The sequence below is a fragment of the Xiphophorus maculatus genome, chromosome 3, assembly GCF_002775205.1.
Source record: "Xiphophorus maculatus strain JP 163 A chromosome 3, X_maculatus-5.0-male, whole genome shotgun sequence".
Taxonomy (NCBI): Eukaryota; Metazoa; Chordata; class Actinopteri; order Cyprinodontiformes; family Poeciliidae; genus Xiphophorus; species Xiphophorus maculatus.
The window spans coordinates 8,564,286-8,587,820 of NC_036445.1; the positions used below are offsets into that span (position 1 = coordinate 8,564,286).

The following is a 23,535-nucleotide window of genomic DNA, read 5'->3' on the forward strand; positions in this document are numbered from 1 at the left end:
ATGTAGATACAGTTAGCAAAGGCTGCTGCATGTTCTTTGATGCGCTTTGTTTTCATAACTCAAATAAAACTAACTTCATATCAACCACTAAAAGTCTGACTGGAGCATCTCTATTTATAGGTTTTTTATATGTTTTTTTTATTTATATGAAAACCTGTATCAGAAGAAACTGGGTTGGGATGTGAGATTGCTGCGTCTCCTGAGCTACACATATTTTAACCAATTAATTTAATAAACTAGATGTGACTGTGTTGTATAATAACTTGGAATGTTTCAATCTGTTCCTATAATTGGATTGCAAAGATTAATTTAATTTAATGCTTCTGGTATGAATTGGGTCTGTTTGTCAGGTAAATTGTCCTAAGACAGCATTTGTTGCAAATTAGTCCCAAATAAACAAATTGAGTTTGAAATTGTTAAATAGAACAAAATAGCCACCAAGTGCATGACCACACTATAAATTTCACGCAGAGGACATAAAATTTCTTTATTTGCAGTCAAATGATTTTATTTTAGCAAAGTCAGAATAATATAAAGGTCGTCTCATGACTCTCAAATGTTGGTACAAATTTGAGCCAAATCTCGGTGTAAGAAGAAATGCAGTGAAAGACAACAACGGACCATCCTATTGATTCTCACCACTTAACCTAACAAGGACACCATGGCAACAAATCACTCCATGTGCATGTTCATTAGGTAATTAGGAGCATCTCATTGGCTGGATCAGATTGTCGTTTGTTTTCTGTCGACTGATGCCAAACACCGGACTCATCTGATTTGAGAGAGAGGAGAGTCTTCGACAGTGGCCGGCTTGTCTTTGTGGGACAGATTAATAGGGAGGCAATTAGAGTCAGATGATACTTTTAAGGTGGATTAGGAGGCCCCTATTTTATGGTAGGTGTAATGAAGGTGAACATAAAGTGTCCATTTACTTAAACCGCTGGCAGACATTAGAGTCCTGCATCTTTCCAGGACATTTCAAAAGTTTATTTGTTATTTTGCTTTCTGAGAACAACTGAGCGAAGACATGAGAAGCGTAACGTGTGTTTCCAATTGTCAGAGTGGCCTCTGTGTCTTTGTTGTGATTATATCTGCAGAGTATCGATGCAAAGCATGCTGCAGTAATAACTTTAGCGGTCTGCATGCGAGATCAGATGGAGTCGGCCCCAAACACAACAGTGACTCGGGTTTCCAGCGACAGTGAGGTGTTATTTATTTGCACAAACAAATTTGTAAAACAAAACCGAAAAAGAGAGGGATAAATTCAAACTTTGTGGCTCGGATAAAACAACAGAAAGCTCATAAGAGGATATCAAGCTTTAGGGAAAACGGCAGCATACAAGAAACAGGAGAGCTGTTTAAGAGAAGGAAGATGTTCTTCAGGCTTATGGTGCTTGGTCACCATATTAAAGGATGTCAGAGACAATAAACTCCAGTGTAGCATCGCTGTCCTGCGGCCACAGCACCTTCAGATGTACTTTCCACTGGCCACTCCAACCAAGCAGGACATACCCATTGATTTATTTCCCCCTCTGACACTTAATCTAACCCACAGTGATCTACGACCTTATTTTCACACTAATTTCTTCTTGATCAGAGGTGATAAATATCGCATTGACATAACCAAGTCTTTGTGCATTGCATCAATGCACCGTTTTGTTTAACATGACACCGCCTAGAGCTCTCTGACTCGAATGGCAGTTTGAGAAATGACTTGAGCTGTGTTGTCTTGCCTTAAGAGATTCAGCAAGCATCTTGAAAAATGTAGTTCTCGCTGTTGCACTGCAATGATTACGACACTTTCTTAAACAAACAATACATAAATTCTTTAGAAGGCTTAGGGAACTTCTTTATCTTTGCAAAATCAGCCAAGGAAGAATTTTCTTGGGCAATAAACAGTTTAAGGCAGAACAACAGCAAACCATATTTTGAAGATGCAGATTGAGGTTAATGCTGATCATTGTGAACATAATTCTCCAGTGGTTTGGTGAAACTAAAATTGAAGTATTTGAACGTAATGACAGTTTCAACACTGACTGGAAAAGGGGAGAAACTTTAGCACCATGGAATAAATTGTTTCATGAGAAAACAACCAAGTTAAACATTGGACACAAACTGATCTTCCTAATGAACGATGGCGATAGGTATTGCAACCAAATTCGCCAGGTCAGACAAGGTCAACATTTGGGATCCATCTCAAAGCTCTGATCTAAGTCCCACAAAAAAAAAGGGTTGAAATATGACCCGGTTTCACCAGTTTGGTCAGGAGAAACGGCCCAGAAACCCAGCAAACTGTTGTGAGAAATTTGAGGAAGAAAAAAACAAAAAGTCAAACATATGTTCAAAGGCAATGCAACCAAATACTGAGGAAATGTATGTCAACTTCTGATTTTGAAGGAGTAAACAATTCTCCTCATAATCCCAATATTAATAAAACTGACAGGGCCTCTTGTCACTTAAAATCCAAATAAGTTGCTGTTGGTCACGGCCCCGACTTATTGTTTTCACCCTCACATGGCTTCAAACAGATGCACAATTATACAAGTGTTCGTTTTTGAAAAGCATTAATAGAGCTTTCTGCACAACCAATAAGAAAGCAGCAAGTGGTTTCTGGATGGCACGTCGACAACAAAACACACGTCTTTTCCAGCAGCCATTGTATAGCGAATACAGCATTAAAACCAGCTGAGCAAACGTGCTGGAGCTTCACTTAGGTAGCTAGGTGACGAGGGGAGCTCTGCTGGGTTGCTAAGTAACAGACTGGGCTTCGCTGGTGTTGCTAGGTGAGGTGCAGTCCCTGCTGGTTTGTGATTCTACATTGAGAAGGCTTTTGAAATAGCTCATTTTCAAGACATAAAACCCCCAAAAAGCAACTGGGTGATGTCTCTTTAGGCACTTTGACTGTTTGAGAACCAAATGGAAATACAGAAACGTGCAAAAGAAGAATTCTAAATGTAATTTAATGTCGGACAGTAAATAGAAAAAAAATATTTTTCTGTACAGTGCATATAAATTTTGGCTTCAGCTATATATGCTAATAAACACTCTTCAGATTTAATGTGTCAATCACCGTTTTGAATGATCGTCAGATGCTCCGGGCAATGCCTGATAACCCTCGCTTTCCATGTGATATGACCACTAGTGCCCTCTGGTGGTCATTCCAGACCGGCCCTCTTTCATGCATAACAAATATTCAACACATCTATCACTGGTCTGCATGTAAACGAAAAAAAAAAAAAAAAAGTCACGTATAGGTGTAAAACTTAGCTTTTGTTACTGATTGTATTCTGTTTTTCTTTTTATCCTTGAATTTTGCATAAATACTGTAAAACATTTCAGCCACATTTAGTTGTGTACTATTTTCTACTCTTTAAGTTGAATAAATTCAGCGAGTTTTAGAATTTGAACCTAAATGTGTGAGTTTGTGAAAGATAAATTTACAGCAGTAAGTTGTGTTAACTTTTTATTAATTTCGTCAAACCTCCAAGAGTTGAATAAACTAGAATTTTTAGGTTAGCACTTAAAAACCTGAAAGAAGAAAAAGACAGGAGTGTGAACTATTTCCCAGAATGCTTAGCGGCATGTTTCTGTATCCTGAGATGGAAGAGCGTTACATTGATCTGGCTCTTGTGTTTTATTAAGGCAAATGTTTATTTTAAAGCTTGAGGGTAACACACTAAATGTTTTTGAGCAGAACTGAATAAAATTCATTATCAGATCAGAAATTTTATTCATTCAATTTGAAACAAGAATTTAAATTATTCTAAAGTCAAGTAAGTAGTTATTTTAACTTGATAATGTGATTAAATATTGAAATCTGGCTCTTTAACGAGGTGAAGACAGTTTTTTTCTTGCATTTTGTAAAATTATTATTTGGTTTAAATCACAGCTTTCAGTTAAAACTCACAATTCAAGATTAATGAACTTAAAAAACAATGTTTAAAGAACTTCTCTCTTGTTGTTAAATCAACTTCATGAACTTTAATTTCTGAGTTAAAACTAAAAGAATTTTCTTGTTGACTTAAGTTGATTTTTCAAGGCAGCAGGTGGACTTTCATTTTCAAGTAAAACCACCTTCAAATGTTTTACAGTGTAGTCTTGCCTGTACCAGCTCTCTCTTGGGCTCATTTATGTTTGCGTCGGTGTGCGTGTGTGTGCGTGCTCCCACTGAGCTGGGGACAGGGCCACAGGTGAGATCCCTCTAAATTACACACAAGTGGTCATTAATTATAAATGACACTTTGGTCACATAAACGATTTCATCCTCAAATGAGGTCTGAGGGCGGCGGCTGCAGAGGTCCACCATGCAAACCTCTCTCTGTGTGAGGGTGCGTGCGTGGGTGTGTGTGTGCATGTGTAATATAAAGTGCTATCACCTGTGGCCCTGTTCTCAGCTCAGCACGAAACACACACACATTTGCATGGGCGTGTTTGTGTGTGTTAGTGGATCGGGCTGCCCCAACCAGCACATGGCGGGGCTTTGATGAACATACTCATTATGCTAAAGACAGCTTCATGCCTGGGCTTCCCTGTGCCTCCAGGAAAGGTTAACGCAGGATGGTTACACAGCACAGCGAGAGCCTGTGGGCGCACGGGGGCAGAGAGGCTCCAGAGGAGAGCGCTGACAGTGTTAGAAGTCTCAGGACCAAAAATAGACCTGGGTATGCATAGCAAATATCAGGGGAACATCAAGGAGCGGCGATGGAGGCCACAGAATAAACAAACGCTTCAGGTGAAGCCACACACATCTGACATTGTTTGATTAGTGTGAAATATGCAGCCAGGTTTGTTTTCAAACAAAACTAGAAATGATTCAGATCCCAGGAGGGAAAAAGTGAAGCATTCTGAGAGAAATCTGGCTAATTATTACCTACTTATAGTTGTCATTCGGGTCTTTGAGCTCATCTACAGGTGGGCTGAGTTATGCAGTACGAACAAATTAATCGCTTCACATCAGCCCTGCCCAGCCAAATTACAGTCATTCGGGATGCTTTGAAACCTCCTCCATCTCATCAGAAAGCACCTTATTCTGGAGGAAGATGAATGTAATTGTGCCAATTAAGTTTTTCCACCATGTTATTACCAGTACCATCACGGAAAAGTATTTCACAGATGCTGAATTAAAAATTACACAAGTAGCTGAGAAGTAAACATATATAAAGTAGAGTGTTACACTGGAGCCACCGAAGGATAAATTCATATACTTTGAGGGTTGTGGATAAAATAACATGATTATTTATCAAGAATTGAAAGCAGAAAGGGAAATTTTGTGTGTGGAAAAACTAAGTACACCTCTTGATTCAACAGCCTAAAGAATCGTAAGCAGCAGTCATTTTCATTAAAGACTTTCTGATCGGAGAATGTTTGGCCCGCTTTTCTTTCAAACACTGGTTCAACTCACTGAGGTTGAGACAACAAAAATTAGGTTGAGGTCTGGACTTTGACTAGGCCATTAAAACAGTGTGATTATTTTATTTTTTAGCCATCCTGTGTCAGGTTTGGATAATTCTCCTGTTGAGTTGAGAATCTGCTGTCAGACAGATGGACTCACATTTGAAAATGACCTATTAAGTTACAATAGTTGTATGGGCTACATAAAACATGTTCATTACATTTTTTGCACAAAATCTTTCTTAGATAATCAGATGTTAGCCTGGTTAGTTGAGCTCCTTTCAGAATGAGCTGTTTCAGGGAGTGTTGTCACTTTAAATCCAAATAAGCTGCTGCCGGCCACGCCCCCCAATTCAATGTTTATATTCGTACATGAAAATACTTGCAAACAGATGCGGAATTATACAACCCTACATCCCTGAAAAGCAGTAGTAGAGCCTCCTGCACAACCAACAAGTATGCAGTAAGTGGTTTCTGAACAGCAAGTCAATAACAAAACCCTTGTCTTTTCCTGCAGCCATTGTACAGCACAAACCGAGGTAAAACCAATTGACCAAACGTGCTGGAGTTCTGATTGGGTTGCTAGGTGATGGGCTGAGCTTGGCTGCGGTTGCTAGGTAACAGCCCTGTTGATTGTGACTTAAAATCGTGAGGTTTTCAAAACGGCTCATATTCCAAACACCAAAAAACCTGATTAACATTATTTTAAAAGGCATGGGTGTTTTTTATTAAGCTCTTGGGTTGTTATTAGAAACATTCGAGACCCAAATGGAAATACAAAAATGTGATGGGTCCCATTTAACAACCCAAAACAGCCAAAACACTGAATGCCTTTAAATCTAGACTAAGAACCCACCTGTTTAGAGTTGCTTTTGAAACATTAGAAATTAAACATTAATCAATAATGTGAAGTGTAATGACGGCAAAATTAAATGCTACAATTGTAGACTGTGCGTTCTATGACTTTCGTGTTTTTATGATGTAAAGCACTTTGAACTGCCTTGTTGCTGAAATGTGCTATACAAACAAACTTGAATTAAAGTACAATGCAACTATAAAAATATAAAACGTAAATGTAATGGTTCATTTTGAAGCTTTCAGTTTAATTCAGAGTCAAATAAAGATCATAACTTAGTTCACTTTTATCTGTACCACCTGGACTTTAACCTGTAATATTAAGTGAATTCCAATAAACACGGTTAGGTAGAGAAAAACAACATCAAAGTGTCTTAATTTTCTCTAACAACTTTTTCTCTTGCTTTTCTCTTTCCCTGTTTATCTCACTATTTCCCTCTGAGTCGGAGATTAGCATGTAATTACACGAGAGATGATAAAAAGAGTGGGGTGGATGGGTGGGAACGGAGTATTTCAACAAGCCGGTCGAGGAGGAGGAGGAGCAGGGAGGGAAGAGGGAGCAGCCTTCGTCACGGCCCGACTGATTGTCTACTTTTAATCCTCGACCTCATTATCACCTCCAGGTCCGGCAGTGGCAGTAAATGAATCTATCTGCCAAGTGTCAAATCTTCACACCTTCGCCATGGTAATCACCCCAAGGTGCAAATACAGAAGACGGATAGAATAGGAGAAATGAAGTGAGGCCGAGAGAGAAAACGCATGTGACCCTTTCGTTTCATCAACAATACTCCACCTTCACGTTGAGGGTTGTTGCTTAATTTTGCTACTTACTCTGTAATTTAAGATGATCAAATATTTAGCTCAGAGGAAACAGAGGCTAATTTCAAGGAGTGAAATGTTAAGCAAAGTTAAATTTGTTTCAAGTTATTTTTGATGTAGACAGCATTCTCATAAGGTAAGTTACTTCATTACTTCACTGGCTGAAAACACATAACACCTGCCTTTAGGTGCAGTAGAGAATCCATGATGATGTGGGCCTGTTTCTACACTGTATACTAACATGAACCTTCTTTAAAACTCTGGTGGCGTGTGCTGGTAATATGGAGTCATAACCTGGTCTTTTAGCAGCATAACGATCCAAATCAAATGGAAAAATTCAACACAGAAATGGACACACATCCATCACCGTCTCAGTTCTAAGAGCTAAATCCTATTGAAAACTTGAATGCAGAGCAGGAAAAGGAGAGACCCAGGAATGTGGATGATTAAGAGAGATTGTGTGTAGAATAATGCTGAAAGATCCTTCTCTCTGAGAGAAATACCACAGGAAAAGACTGGAGGTATTTTCACACCTGGTAATCCAGTAGACTTGGTTTGATTTGTTACATTTTCAGATGGTGAGATTTGCTTTCACACTGAACTGTGTCAAACTAACTAAACTGTTTGAAAAACCTGTTCCCCTCCTTACCTGTGGAGGTGCTGCATCAACAACTACAGAAGGAATCAACACAAAGACCTCAGAAGAAGGCATGAGTACAATTTCCTTCTTCACAAAATGTAAATAAAAATGGAGTAACAACAGATTTTAGAGGTTGTAGGATTCTTCTTTTGTCTTCCGTAAGAAACAACGAGCCACTTCTCCCTCTAGCACGTTTGTTTTGGTTGTGTTTACTCAGAATGACTTATGTTATTGTTCTCTTCCTGCTTTTGGTGCAGGCTCCAGTCCACTTGGCATTACATCAATTAGTTCTGTTTGCATCGCTGCAGATTTTAAATTCAGCATATAGGAACTCCAGAAAAGTTTCTTAGGTTTATTATGTTAAACAGATCTCTATAGGAATTTATTTAATTTTGCAGTCTACCTGTACTAATTTCTAGCTAACTCATCTGCCAAGGCCATTCTTAAATTGTCAGAGAGTTTTCTGAGGCAGAGCTTCGAGCTGCAGGAAAATGACTGTGGTAAGTTTGATTAAACTTCCAATGGACATGAAGCCCTTTGGACAAATCTAACAAAATCTCTGCTACCTTGAAAAACTATAATCATGCATTATTGAATTGGCAAGGATAGTGTGTAATAGAGAGATCCTAAACTCATTCCCCCTGCGTGAATTATTAATTGAATTCAAATAACAGACAGAATAATTTTCTTAAAATATCTCAATCATTTTTCACATTGGGCCAACCGGGATGCAGAGAACCTGGATCCAGACACCAAGAACTGTATTTACCAACATCTGTACTATAAAGTAAACTCTATAACAGTTGCAGCGCCTTGTTTTAATCAGAACATTTTTGCTGATTTATCATTTCCCTGCTCGCTGTCTTTTTCTTTTATCCAACCATTGGTAACCATTAATGCAGGGGTGTCCAAGCTGTGGCCCAGGAGCCATTTGCAGCCCCCTTGTGGCCCTTTGTCTTGATCACAGAACAAGAATAACCTAAAAATGTGTTTGTTGGTTCAGGAATTTGATGCAGATCCAGATTTTCACTGATGCCAGGATGTTAAAAAAACAAAAAAAAAAACAGAAAAAAAGATAGACGTTTAAAATGTTCAAATGGAAAATGAGCAACAGAGAGTATAAAAATTTTGGATATGGTTTCCCTTCTACAAAGAACAGCAGAAATCTGACTGCTTTGCTTATTTCATTAAAATATGGTGTTTAGTTTATTTATGTAGCAAGTAAAAATACTACAATTAAATAGTTTTCGCATTTAGAAATACTAAAAAACTCTTTAAAGGCATCCATAAAGTTTGGACGCCTCTGCATTAAAGGACAATCTAGTGTTTATTCCAAGCACCATTCTCTTCCACTGAAACCATTTCTCAGGCTCATGTTCGAAATGGAGAGGAAAAGCTGGCTATATGAATGTTGTACTAAGACCAGAGTAAAATATGATAATGAGTACAAATGGGATTATTAGGAGCCAGTGTGTCATCAGTCTGACTGATCCACGACGTCAAACTAGCCAAGCAAATTCAATTAGGCCTGCAATTACTCCCTGGCGTAAGTGGAGACGTATTGGATGATGTTAAATATTGATGAAAACACAGACGCCACATTTGTTCATCTCCAAAAGGTGAACACATCTCATCGAGATAATCACAAATGCTAAATATGTTGCCTGTCCACAAAGAGCAAATATGAAGCATGTTGTCATGAACACATCCTGCAAATGAATTGCAGGTATATTTACACCGTACCTGGTTGCTGAGACATTTTATTTTTAGTTTGATTTAAATGAAAACTTTCAGTTTGAAATTGTCAATCTTGCATGTGTGTCATTGAAAAAGCCTCATTTCAATCTAAAAATAATCTGCAGCTGAAGAAAATGAGTGTAGTCCTTGTTTACTGGGAATGAAGGAAGATAAGCAAATGTTAACTTTGAATGACTTTATAATTCTTGAATCTGTTGACCTTTAGCAACTACGTCACTAAATCATTTGAGGCACCATAATGGACGTCAGAAGTGAGGGATGGGAGTATTGAACAGAGCGACTGAAATTATTTTCCAACGTGGTTTTGCCAGTTTATTCGTGGCTTCTATTGTTGGAGTCGAGCTCATTTGTCTGTGAACGTAACACACCTGGTTGGGGCTCATAGACAGCGGTATTTACAACAGTTGGATATAACTAGCTTAGAAACTGACCCATACCTCCTCCCTGATGACATGTTGGTCAAATTACTGACTTTACCTGAATTAACAGGACATGATTTATGTCATAAACAGCGTTTCTCCTTAAACCGGAGCAACATTAAAAACGTACTAAAGACCAGATGCTAACCAGTTTTTTCCGTACATGCCAGGTTACATGATGGTGCAGCGTTGTCTCCATGGTTACTAACGGTTAGACACATACCGTCTCCATAATGCAACATTTTGTATCTTTCTAATCATACTTATAAAGTATATGAAGGTTAATCTTCTTACCTTGTAAAAAGTGTTTACTGCAAATCTGTCATTACACCCCTTGTGTAATGGCTTATTACGTTCAGAAAACGTAATAAGCAAGGGAAAGCCAATTAAACAGATAGAAAACAGCTATTGATACAATTTAAAAATATTTTTAAAATGACTAGAACCATCTTTAATAAATACTATCAGGGAGAGTTGTTGCCAAACTTTGGAAATGTTCGATATATGACTGCAAGAATGTTAGGGTTGTGTAGTTAAAGTTTGCCATTAGTAATTACTTCAAATTAACTTATTACACTACAGCCCTGTTAAGGTGTCTATGCTTTATGTTAAATTATTCTGTATACATCTGTATGGTAAACTTATTGTCAGTAAATTGGTTTTCATAGATTTAAGAATAAATCATACATTTTCTATAATTTGCTTGGACTGGTGGGGTTTGTAATCGAAAGGAGAAAAAAAACAGTGGCTGGTGAAATGTCTGAATGGCCGGTAAAAAATTCACTTTCCACCTCTGAATTAGTCTATGATAATGATGCTATCGCTAACAACAAACTAACCTGTGTTATTTTTATGAGCTTGGATCTCCTGGTAAATAATTTATTTAGCTTCTGTAAACCCAAATTTATGCTGGAGTTGTATGTTAATGTTGAGTCACTGTAGGACACTGAATTCAGGTCCAATGTAGGCCAACGATTCGCTCTGATCTACAGAAACCTCATGTTCATGTCTGTCACAAAGCATGTGGGGTAACAGTCAGCTCACTGTGACTGTATGGCTGGGTAGGTTATATTTAATTTATTTAGCTTTTTTTAGAATGAAAGTCCTGCTGAATAAACATTATATTTTCTATCCGTGGCTCGGCACTGAGCTAGCTGCTAACAACATTAGCACTCTGAGGACAACCACGCCAGGGCATAAAGATAATATATCTTACCTTACATATGAATGCTTGTCCTTCTAAGTAACTACTGTCCAATAAAATATCTGAAAATACAATTTAAACGATGCGGTCGTTACCTGTTAGAAGGTGGTCGCTACAAACTCTGGCCTTGTTAGTTTCTGCACCTCCTGTTTTTAGCTGTAGATTGTTGATCCACTTTTCTCCTCTTTTTTTGGTAAGTTTTTTTAAATTAACTCCCTTCTGACCAACTACCTTCGAAACACGAAAATAACGTTTATCTTTCTCTCTATTAGAACGGTTGCAACAACCGTACAGGACACAAACTCTAGACATTTTGGTGCTGGATCAACAGAAACGAATGGGCTGCATTTACTTCCGGCCCTCCACCTGCATTGGGAGACGTTGGTGCTACGTCATCTGAAACCCAGCAATATCCAAGTTTACTCTCAATAAACTCAAAAATTGGTTTTTACAACTTTTAAAGAACCAAGGTTACTCTAAGAAGCTTAATTTCAACCTTTTGTCATTATGCTTCTTATCTTGTGTCTTCACTATTGTAATTTAGTTAAATGCGGAAAAATGTTTACAAGGTCAAATGGCATCAACGTACCTGCTGTTAAATTTCTCAGGGTGCTTTTCTCTCATCACATGGAAACGATGTGCAATAGATGCATCCTGAAAGAGAGACAAGAATTTGGTGATGGTACTTTAAACAAACCTCGCTTGTATGAAAAAGTGACCTTGTAAAATTATTAATTAACTGTAAATTGGTTTAACTTTATTACAACAGATCTAATTGACTGAAATAGACGCGAGTTTCTAATGGAGCCAATCTGACAACTCCATGTTACCTAAAAAAAAAAACCCCGGAAAAAACATTTCTCTTTGACAATAAACATTTGTGTGGGTATCTGATACATTAAACAGAAGAAACAAGAAAACATTCATATCACTATGTGAAAATATTGCTTCTTTTATTTAGGACTAATTCAAAAAGTATCAAATGACAACAAAAAGTCTTACTGACGGGTTGAGTAGCATCCTAACTAACCAGGTTTTCATTGTTTGTGCTTCTATAGGATGAAGGGTCTGAAGATCCATTATAGACAGCACATTGTCTCCATACGGGTTAATTAATTTAACACATGTTGTGAGTAATCACAGATCCCAACTAAGCTTACAGGATGCTGTTATCGCCCTGCCGACCAAATTGTTTACCATCCTTCTTCCTGTAAGTTACTCTCCACCTCCCCCATCCTCCGCTTCTCGTTCTCTGTAACCTGAGGCAATAAATGCAATCAGAGACATTTCATATGTTGGAGGTTGAGATATTTTTTGTTATATTTATTTTGGGGCGAAAAGACACCCCATCATAAGTTTTGTAAAGGTTGTTGTATTCAAGTTTTGATTTGCATGACGTTTTTCTTCAACAGAAAAGTAAAAAGGATCAGAATCAATCCGACTGAGCTTGTAGCATTTTGGAAAGAACCAAAAATTTTACTTTCTAGAAACGTACTCTAAAATATCTGCAGCTAGGTTGGAATTGATACAAACACACAGATTTTCATTCACAAAAATAAGAATTAAGTTTCATTTTCCATCTTCCTTACAGCTATTCACTGCTCTCATGTGGTCTCTGACATAAAATCCCAAACAAATACATTGACATTTGTGGTACTAATGTAAAAATAAAACATTGAAACATTCAAGAAGGATAAATGCTTTAGCATGGCACTGTAAAAATTAAAATAAACAATGCATAAATATGTAAAATATCTATAATGACTCCTCAAGCTTGGTCACTTTGTTGATCAAACTTCTTGATCCTTGCTGGTTGTGTAGTTTTTTCTAATGCACGTTTTCCTTCCACTTAACTTTCAATTGACATATTTGCAAACAGCTTTCTGAGTTTTGATAGTGGATGGAGGAGCACAAAGCAGATAAAGGACAAACTTGATTGTAAAATAAATATTATACTTATTACCAAAATAAGAAAAATATTAAATATAAACATGAACTGCTGAACCCCGCCTCTCGTAAGCTGGAGATAGGCACCAGCACTCCTTTACAGACAAGGGTGTTAGAAAATGGATGGATGGGTGAATGGATGAACTGCTGATATTACTCAGGAGCATGAGAGATGAAAACCCTATGTATATATATATGTTGACCCTTTGCCCGTGACATCACGCTCTCCAGAACTCCGCCCAGTCCGTCATGATGGACGTCAAAACAACCAAGCCACAAAAAACTGGCAAAAACAACTTCGCTCTGTTCAAACACTTCTTAGGAGCCTTAAAAGTTTGTACACACAAACTCACAGCGTCTGTGAGTGGAAACAAGGAGTCAGCCACATAAAATGGAAAAACTGCAGTTTATTTAATTCATAAGAAGCCCACAACAGTGTGAAACCAAATATAATGAGCTTGAAGGAGGTAATACCAGAAATTTCCTTTAATTCACACTTCTAAGTCCATGTCAGCAGAAAAACTCTGGCACAGCCTTTTGTGGAAAACCGAATGGAGCAAACTTGTTCAAGGTAGAGCGAATAAAAAAAGTTCCTGTAAACTTTTCGGTCTTTTTTTTTTTTTTATTTCCCTCTCCCCCCTCTGCTAAAGCAATCTGTTTTGACCCGCTCCGTTTTGAGTGGCACTATTGAAACTGCACCTACAGGGAGGACCCCCTGCTAGCTCTCTGTACAGAAATTCAGGAGAAGCCAAAAGAGAAAAATCAATGGCGTCTCTTGATGTCTTTTCAAGACGCTGTTAGCAGAAGACCAAAAGATTTCTTCAAGATCCCTGCAGACTCGCCTCGCGCTTCCAACGCGAGCCAGAAGGGTGAAGTGATGGATGTATCTGAGAGATTGTAACTCGATTTTCTTACAAACAGGACAATAGCTGCAAACAAGAGAGCAAAAGCTTGGAGAGGATGTCTCCCCTTTGGTTTAAGGTCTATTATCTGAGATGTGTACAAGCAGAGCTGTGGCTCTGCAGCAGGGCTCACTGATTTTAACCACTGATTTTGTCATCTCACTGCGCTTTTGAGGTAAATTAATAAACAAAATGTCACGAGAGAAAAAATAACTAAAAAATACCTGTAATTTACAGTAGCATTTAGAAATATAGCATTTATAAATGTGTGTTTATGCAATAAATTGCAAAAATGAGTGATAACTTTTCTGCGTTTTCTGCTAATTTGGTTTTAAATTCAGAAACAAATACAAATATTTCAACAATAGATACCAAAAAGCAAATACAGATCCACAGATACAGTTTATGAAGAGCTACTAATGTAGTAACTTATATTAATTGATTAATATAAGGATGATTTGTTTATCATCCTATGACACATACAGATTATATAATTAAAAAAGATTAAATACAAATGAACCATAACAGAAACTTTAGCACACACACACACCCATATATATATATATATATATATATATATATATATATATATATATAAACACAATCAAATTGTGACTTAAATAAATCTACGGTAATTAATTGTGGATAAATAGATGATTTAATAACTAACTAAATATATGTCAGACTGACTTGAACTTAAGATCTTCATTAAGGAAAATACTGAATTTAATCAAATTAAGATTGGGGAATATCTAATCAATAAAAGAATAAATAAATTGTACAACAGAAAATACAGTTTTCTGTTGTACACACATTTGTAAAACACAAAGCTAAGTTAATTTCAATGCATTAACTTACACATAGTGATGGGACAATTAATATGTAAGTAAATAAATAGATAAACTTGGAAATATACTTAGTTGTACTCAAAATATTTTTTTTTCTGTTCAAGTACAAATTATTAAATTTAAACTTAGAAAATGATCGTAAATAAATAAAGAATTTAAATACAGAAAACATACAATTTGATCAAAACCTTTGTCACAGTCCAGTGAGTCAATTTTAAAATAGTTTGTAAAATTATAGCGTGTTATATTTATCCACTCTGGACTCCACCTCAGCTCCAGCAGGGCCGTAGTGAGACGTCAGAATCTCACTCATTCACTCAAATAATTACCAATGTAAAGATCTGGCACCCAAATTAATACAGGACATGTGTAATGTCCTCTCATAGCTCAAAGTTTAGTCCAATTATGAGTGGGCCCCAGCGGTTTGATGTGCCTTTCACCACAGAGGAGAGTAATGGCTTTGACAGGAGAGCCGCGGTCATTAGGGGCCTGACTGCATTATGGTAGCGGAGCGCGCTCAGTGATTAGTTCTGTCTCTCACCCCTGGCCCTGATTGAGATCATTACACTTCACGTCACTTCCACATCCTCCCAAAGGGATGGCGCCATTAATTCCCCGTCCCATTGGGCTGTGGCAGGTTGGGGTGAAGGAATTTACATAAAGGAGACAAAAAAGAAAAAAAAGACGGTTCTCCGTATGAAAGAAACGTGGTGCACTGTAAAACATTTGAGCCGCTTTTAGCTGTGTCTTCTGCCTTCTACTCTTTAAGTCAAAGTTTTAGATTCTGAACCTGAATTTGTGAGTTTGTGAAAGATAAACTCACAGCAGTAAGTTGTGTTAACTTTTTATTAGCGTTGAATAAACTAGAGTTTTCAGGTTAGCACTTAAAAAAATTGAAAGAAGAAATAGAGAGTGGGAACTATTTCCCAGAATGCTTAGCGGCATGTGTTTGTATACTGAGACGGAAGTGCGTTACATTGATCTGACTCTTGTGCTGTATTAAGGCAAATGTTTATTTTAGAATTATTTTCATGTTTAATAAAATTCATTATCAGGTCAGAATTTTTGAAACAAGAATTTTAATTATTCTAAAGTAAAATAAGTAGTTATTTTAACTTGATATTGTGAGTAAAATAATAGAGAAATGCGGCTCTCTAACTAGGTTAGGACAGTTTTTTTCTTCCATATTGTCAAATTTAATTATTTGGTTTAAATTGCAGCATTAATTTATGGGAAGAAATGACTTCCCATAAATTAATAGGAAGTTATGGAATTATCATTAATCTTGTATCATTAATCATACAAGATTAACGATAATCATGTATTGTGATTATTATTAATCATAATACAAGATTAATGAAGTTAAAAAACAATGTTTAGACAACTTATCTCTTGTTGTTAAATCAACTTCATGAACTTTAATTTCTGAGTTAAAACCAAAACGAATTTCTAATTGCATTTTCAAGTTAAATCACCTTCAAATGTTTTACAGTGTGTGAGACTGAAATCAGTTCACCAAACTGGAAACCTTCGGCGTCCATGTTGGCTGGTTCTGCTGATGTGTTGAAATCCAGCAGAAGCAATTCTCTCTTCATCTGCATAATCTCCAAAGTAATTACTAGCTTCACTTGCCTCATAATCTTTATTGTAGTCTTTTTCACATTCAATAAAAAGGAGAAAATTTGATGCATAGAAAATATTATATCACACCCAAATCCATAGAGAGCTCAAAGTCTCCTTAATCCCCCGCAAACAACTTCATTTGTCATCATTACGCCTGCTGGGTACTGATCCACAAACACAAAGTCTCGTTTCTGATCTAGTTTTGGTGCAAATATCTCAGTACATATGAAATAAAACAAAACTAACTTACAAGCAACTTTTCAGTGATATATAGGAGCTTGTTTTAAGTAAATATTGATAAAATGGTACAGATTATTTCACTTCTAACAAGACATTTTTCCCAGGTTATAAATTAATAATCTACCAATGGATCTAGTACTTTTTCATCAATATGAATAAATTACTCATTTAGTTTAGAAAGCCTTTATGAGCCAGAGAGACCGGCGTAATTTGACCTTTAACCTACATGAGCTCTTTTTTTAACCAAATCCTTTCCCTGGAGTTCAAATTCAATCAAAACAGTCTCACGAGTTTCACTCACTAAAGAAAATAATGAGTCTTTTCTTTACCTTCTAGCTGTTATTTACATGAAAGCTGCCAGCAGATTTAAAAGGGAATCTTCAGATATTAAAATTTAAATATTTTATTAAAGTTAATAATCATATTTTTTTAATTTAAAAATTCAGACTACTTTAAAATAATTTTTAAAATAACTAAGAATTACATCATTAATTTCACTGGTCAACAGCCAAAATATTGTCAGGGGTTTTTCAACTGTTTTAAGGTAATTTTGATGTGCTGAATCCAAAAATCACATTGGTTTTGCTCAATCAGATTAACTTTCTGAACTATGAATGCAAAATGCACCACTTGTGATTGGTTTCCTGAGAATCTGGACCAATGAGTGACGAGCACGGGGAGAGATGAAGATGAAATGTTTAATTTACATGTACTTACCCTCATCAGTGTTTATTACTCAATTTACAGAAATCCAAGTTAGTAATATTTAACTAAATAAATGTTAGAAAACAATTTTCCATTCTAAAACCTTTTTTTTGGATGAGAAATATTAACGGAAATGAACTGATAATGTAAAAAAAAAAAAAAATCAATTTAGTCAGAAGATCTGATTTCTCTAAATCAAATTAGAATAAAAACCTGGTCATATATAAAGATTATTGAGGTGCAATGTAAAGTTAGATGGTATGTGAGGTTTTGTTAAATGGGTTAAGTGGACCTGAACACGTTTGAGAAACACTGTTTTAAATTAACTTTTAGTGCTAATAAGGTACGTATTTTCTAATGTTAAAAAAAGTAAAATCTAATATTTTCAATCTGTAGTTGGTTGATGCCCTTTCTCTTCTCCAGTTGAACCACCTTTTTCATTCACGTCAACCATTTACTGTAAAGTGCAGTCAAAAATGAGTAACTTTTGGCATTTACAGGAGGAAATTATTGCAATAAAACCTCAGAAAATGCTGTAAACACTTCCCCCCTGCAGACACCACCATATGTTTCCTTCCTAAGACAGATTGGAACCATTGGTCTCCTCTATCACAATGTTAACTAGACCTGTCCTTTATTATCCTCAAACATGGTCATTAGTGGACCCGGGATGGAGGTGTTATTCAACTAACATTTGTGAGGCCATGAATCACTTATGTCTCTGCCACAGTCCGTACAAATCTCACAACCCCCAGTGGATCCATTCAGACACCTGCAAATGTCAATTACCATATTTCCCCCTGACATTTATGGGTAATGGCTAACATGAGCTACGTGAAATCAGAGTCATTATCCCAGAGATGGACAGAGGAGGTGCCGACGGCTCCGTAACCCCACGCAGATGCAACACAAGGCTTATTTATCGATCAGAGGTGGTTACAGCTTGAGCACATCTCAATAAAGGCCTAACCACGTGCTAACCATGTGCTCAAAACAAATAAATTAAATGATTATGCTGTTGCTGTGTGTGCGCTGCGATGTATTACTTTTTAAATTCTACCTTTAATAGCAGATGCAAATATTGATGGAGGTGTTTTTATATTTTATTTTACAAATGTTTGCTTTGGTTACACTTCTGCAGAGCACCCCGACACCCACACCCACACACCCCCACCTGCACATACACACCTTGACCTTTCACCTATAAGATGTCTATAAAGGCATTGTTGGACTTTATATTCAGCAAAAACTGTCATTCTCAATGTTAGACTATTTTACAAACTAATGTGTTTTTATCACCTTGGTTGTTGTTCAAATTATTGCATTTAAAAAAAACATCCCATCCCTAATTATAGGTGATATTGACATTTTTTTGTCTCTCTCAGATCTAAAAAATGTCACATCATCCTAAAGATGTGCAAACAAAATTATAGGAATCAGTCTTGAAAAGCTGATATTTGCACATTTTAGCTAAACCAGGAAGATAGAGCACATCACCCCAGTTCTAAAGTCTCTACACGGGCTCCCTGTATCTCAGAGAATAGACTTTGAAATACTGTTAGTTTATAAATCACCAAACAGCTTTGCACCACAATTCACCACAAAGATTAGGCGTGCACCGACTGCAGTTTTTTGGTATATCACTGATAACCGATCTTTAAAAAGCCTGGCCTGCTGATTCCGATTTTGGCTGACACCCAATTTTTGTCTGAAATGTTGCTAATTATAGCAAAAAAGTTGCTGAATTGGTAAGAGTGGGGTAACTGTTAACTGCAAATGTGCAGACATGACCTCTTCTGTCAGTAAAACTTCTCTCACAGCAGAGCAGAAGAGGACAGTAGCTGATTTTCAGACTTGCAGAGGGAGAAAAGATCGGCTTCACATGTAAGTATCGGCTGATCACCGATCTCTCAAACTTAAGGAAAAAGGCGCCGATAAATTGGTGCTTCCCTATTAAAGATCCGCTGTTATTGTATCAACCTTCCAGACCTTTCAGGTCCTCTGGTTCTGGTTCTGCTCTGCATCCAGATCCAGAACCAGAACCAAAGGTGGAGAAATAGCATTCAGCTTCTATGCACCAAAAATCTGGACCAAACTTCAAGAAAACTGTAAAACAGCTGAAAATCTGAGTTCCTTTGAGTCAAGACTAATAACCCACCTGATCAGAGTTGCTTTTGTGCTACAATAATTGAAAAAGCTGACCAACATTTTGATGTGTAATGACGGCACTTGGAAAAATATAATGTTTCAATTGTGGTTTTTTGTGTTTTTGTGATGTAAAGCACTTTGACCTGCCTTGTTACTGAAACCAGGAAGATAGAGGTGTTACTGAAACAAGGCAGGTCAAAGTGAAATGTGCTGGACAAATAAAATTCAATTTGATTTGAAACACAGGTTTTAGTGTAAATATCAAAAACTTCCAAGTCTGAAACAGTTCTTCAGGTTTGACACAAATTTTTAGGAGATCAATTATTTCTTTTTCATCCAGGATCACTTTTCATTCTCACCCGTCAAAAACTAAATTAATCTCAATCAAAAACCACAGATTATCTGATTTTTATCATAATTTTCTTGTGGAACTTGTTAAAATAAAACGTATGTACAGTCTGAGTGTCAAGACCCACCACTCCTATGGAGAAGTAGTTGTTCATAATGCTGTAAGGCACCGGGTCCCCTCGCTCCTCCTTGTCAGCAGATGTCACATCGATCTTCCAGCGATCCAGCATCACCTCTGTGCTGTTCTCAATGTCCCGAAGGATCTTCAGGAGGTTTTCGCCCTCATAGCCTCAGAGAAGCACAAGACAGACGAGAAATTAAAACAGGTAAAGGAACATTTTCACATGTTATGGATGCATTTTATCAGGACCTTATGTGAAAGAGCATCTTATAGTAGTGCATAAATGTGAAATGAAAGAAAAAAAGACACAACTTTTAACAAAAATAACTCAGAGCTTTTCTGCCCATTTGTATTTAACCTCCTTTTATCAGATGCAGCTAAGTAAAATCCAGTGCAGTCAACTGCCTTCAGAAATAAAAACACTCTCCGTAATTTAGTCCAGCTGTTCTGTGTTGGCTTTAGAGGCTTGTTAGAAAAAAATTAAAGAACAAACACTAAGGAACGCAGCAGACAGACAGGGTTAAAGAAAGGTTACTGTCCTAAATATACAGTCAGCAATGCAACTGAATGGTGTTAGAATGGCCCAGTCAAAGTCCAAGACTAAAAAACTGATGTTTAAAGATGTTGCCCATCCAATCTGACTAAGCTTGAACGACTTTGCAAACATAAAATCAAGTTTCTAGATGCACAAAGCTGTATGAGACTCATCACTGTGGTAACAGTAAGAACAAGTGTTGACTCAGAAAGGGCAGAATGCAAACAGTTGCCACACTTTTCACATTTTTATTTTGTTTAATTCCGGTTCAGATTTTTGCACTACTTTGTGTTTTTCTATTAAATAAAAACCAGATAAAATACATTAAAGTGTGATTTTAATGTGAGAAAATGTGAAAACTTCCAAAGAGTATGACTAAAATTAAATGCTTCGTGTAAGAGGGACTAACAAGCATCTCGCTCATAAACACTCGCATTTTAATTAATAAATTGCAAAACTGATTTAAAATATTCATACAAGATAATTGTTCAAGTGATAATTACATTTTTAAGTGACCTAAATGGTCAGACATTTCTGCATAAATCAACAAAACACATCTATAATTATCAGGTTATGACTGATCAGTGCATGACAGAAAGTTTTAATTTCTTAAATGCTGCACTCCGTTAGGTTTTTTTTGTATTTCCTGATCTCTGAACTTTTTTTTCCTAACATCCTTATATGATAAATCAAGAGTACAAATCTCTCCTCTATTTAAAAAAGTGCATTAGGCGAAACCAAAGCAAATTATTCCCTGATATGTGTCCAGTACCTCCTCCCCATCGCAGACATCTCGCCAGGTCATTGCCCGTGCCAAGAGGAAGTATACATACAGGGGGGTTCCTGTCCAGGTTGGCCTTATCTGGAGCAGTGGGACAAAAATCACAACAGTGTGTCAAACAAGAGGTCAAACCCAGAGGGCAAATTCACAACACAAACTTGTAACGAACAAATCAAATCCATTTTGCACCTTTGCTTGTAAAAACAAGTCAATATGGACTTCCAGTTGTGCAGCCAATTTCAAAAACCACATTTTGCCTGACGGTTATTACCTACCATTGTTTTGATTGATAAAAAAAAATTGAGGCAATTTTTAGAGAGAATGAAGAAGTAACACACCTTCAAGTACAAACAGAGGAGAGATTTTTTTTTTCTAAGTGATGACTAATATGTCGTTTTCCCTCTTTCACGTAATCATCCTATTTGGCCACCACTGACAGCACAGAGCTCGTTCAAGGTGTTTATATACGACCAATAAATGATGGTTTACCATTGAAGGCTGAGCAACGGAGACTCCAAAAACCAATAAAAATAAATGAAATTTGTCTAATAAAGGAAATGGACAGTTGTTTTGCTATTGTTTCATAGATTACTACACATTCTTATAGAAATGTAAGGCAAATTCAAGTATAAGGTGCATTATTTTCACCGTGAATAATTGTCAAGTGTTTTTTTTAATCAATTAAGTATATTTACTTTAAGTAATAAAAACACAAAATTACAAAGTTATATAAAAAAAACATACAGTGTGTGCTGTACTTGAACATTTACATGTTACTAAACTCGTAAATGTTTAGTACCAGAATGTCCGACAACATTCTGGTAAGAATTCTGTTTATATTCATGCTCTTATTTTGAAGGGGGCGAAGAATGTTCCGTTTCAGCAGTTCCGTTTCCTCTCTTTACGTGCTCTCTTTTTTTCACCAATAACTTTATTTCAAACAAGAACCATGCAGGGACAACATAAAACATGGGCAGTACTGAACAAGATGTGAAGGTAAATACAACATCTACGCGAATAACATGACAAATAAATTACGTCAAAACTAAATTGGTGCTTGACGGTTGTAATCTTTCGAGGACAAATAAAATCTGAATAGATAGAATAGACTTTAGTCTAGCGCTAGAATTTAGCAGTTAGCATATTTCAGCTAAATGTCATAATGTTTATGAAAAGTGCTTTATGGTCAGAGCAACTCATTTTTCTAGTTATCGGTGTCCACAATAGTTAAATATACACTTATGCTGTGAAAAATAGAGCTCAAAATTCAGTCAATGGTTTTCATTTCTGTACAACTATATTTGGACACAAGCACAATGTGAAACAAAAGTTAATATCAGGCCAACTTTTTGAACTACAACATATTTAAAGATTAAGCATTCCTTTTCCACTATAACGACAATTTACCAATATTTCTTGTGTTCCCCCAAATCACAGAAAATGCTTGAAAGAAAATGTTCTGTGGATTTTCAACAAAATATTTGAAAATAAGTAATTTGTACCAATAAAGTCCAGGATCCAGCCCACAGTGCCGTCTCCTCCGCAGGTCAATACTCTAAAATCAGGAACATCTCGGAAGAAGTTCAAACTGCAATGATAAAAGTTGATGTTTTTGAAACAGAAATTTATATTGCCCTCTAAAAAATGTTGTCCTCTATTTTTTAGAGGACGAGTGTCCTTTTATTAGAGGACACTCTAAAAAATTGTCCTCTAATTTTTAGAAGACAAAGTGGTAAACTGAACCTAATCTTTTTATTTCGGTGATTAGCAGGAAAGTAATTTTTTTACATTAAAGAATGATTCAAAATTCCTAAGATTTCTTCCATTAACATCTTAGTTTTTCTTACAGTTTCTTGTATTTGAGATTTTAAACAACATATTTTTTTAAATAGCATATTACTTTACTGTAAACTGAACCTAATCTCACTAAAAAAAAAAGAAAAAAAAAACACATGTCGCATTGATATTATTCATTCAGTGAGGTACACTGTCTGTTCAGGGACTAATTGGATCATGACAGGCAATGTTCAGTCCAACTTCCTCCGTTCCTTCACAATAACAAAGCCCTAACTGAATGAGCCAGCCTCACTGCCTCGTATGGCGGGTAAATGACTCGCTCAATTACTCTCCAACTGGGGCCACAAACCACATTAGACACAAAAACAGACGGCCGTGAACATGAAAGGCAACTTTGGGGATATTTAAATACCAAGAAACAAACACTTAATTTGCTGTAATTTGATTAGAAAGG

The 23,535-nt window shown here is 36.5% G+C and overlaps 1 protein-coding gene across 2 annotated transcripts in view; it reads right to left on the reverse strand.

Annotated features, from left to right (window-relative positions):
- dgkb (diacylglycerol kinase beta) overlaps window positions 1-23,535 on the reverse strand; it is a 72,706-nt gene that overhangs the window by 14,448 nt on the left and 34,723 nt on the right. For both annotated transcript variants that reach the window (XM_023331437.1, XM_005799434.2), the window contains 4 exons: window positions 22,787-22,872; window positions 21,276-21,365; window positions 19,976-20,136; window positions 11,676-11,740 (listed from right to left, as the gene is read on the reverse strand). In XM_023331437.1, coding sequence (XP_023187205.1) covers window positions 11,676-11,740; window positions 19,976-20,136; window positions 21,276-21,365; window positions 22,787-22,872 — 402 coding nt within the window. The remainder of the gene's footprint in view (window positions 1-11,675; window positions 11,741-19,975; window positions 20,137-21,275; window positions 21,366-22,786; window positions 22,873-23,535) is intronic.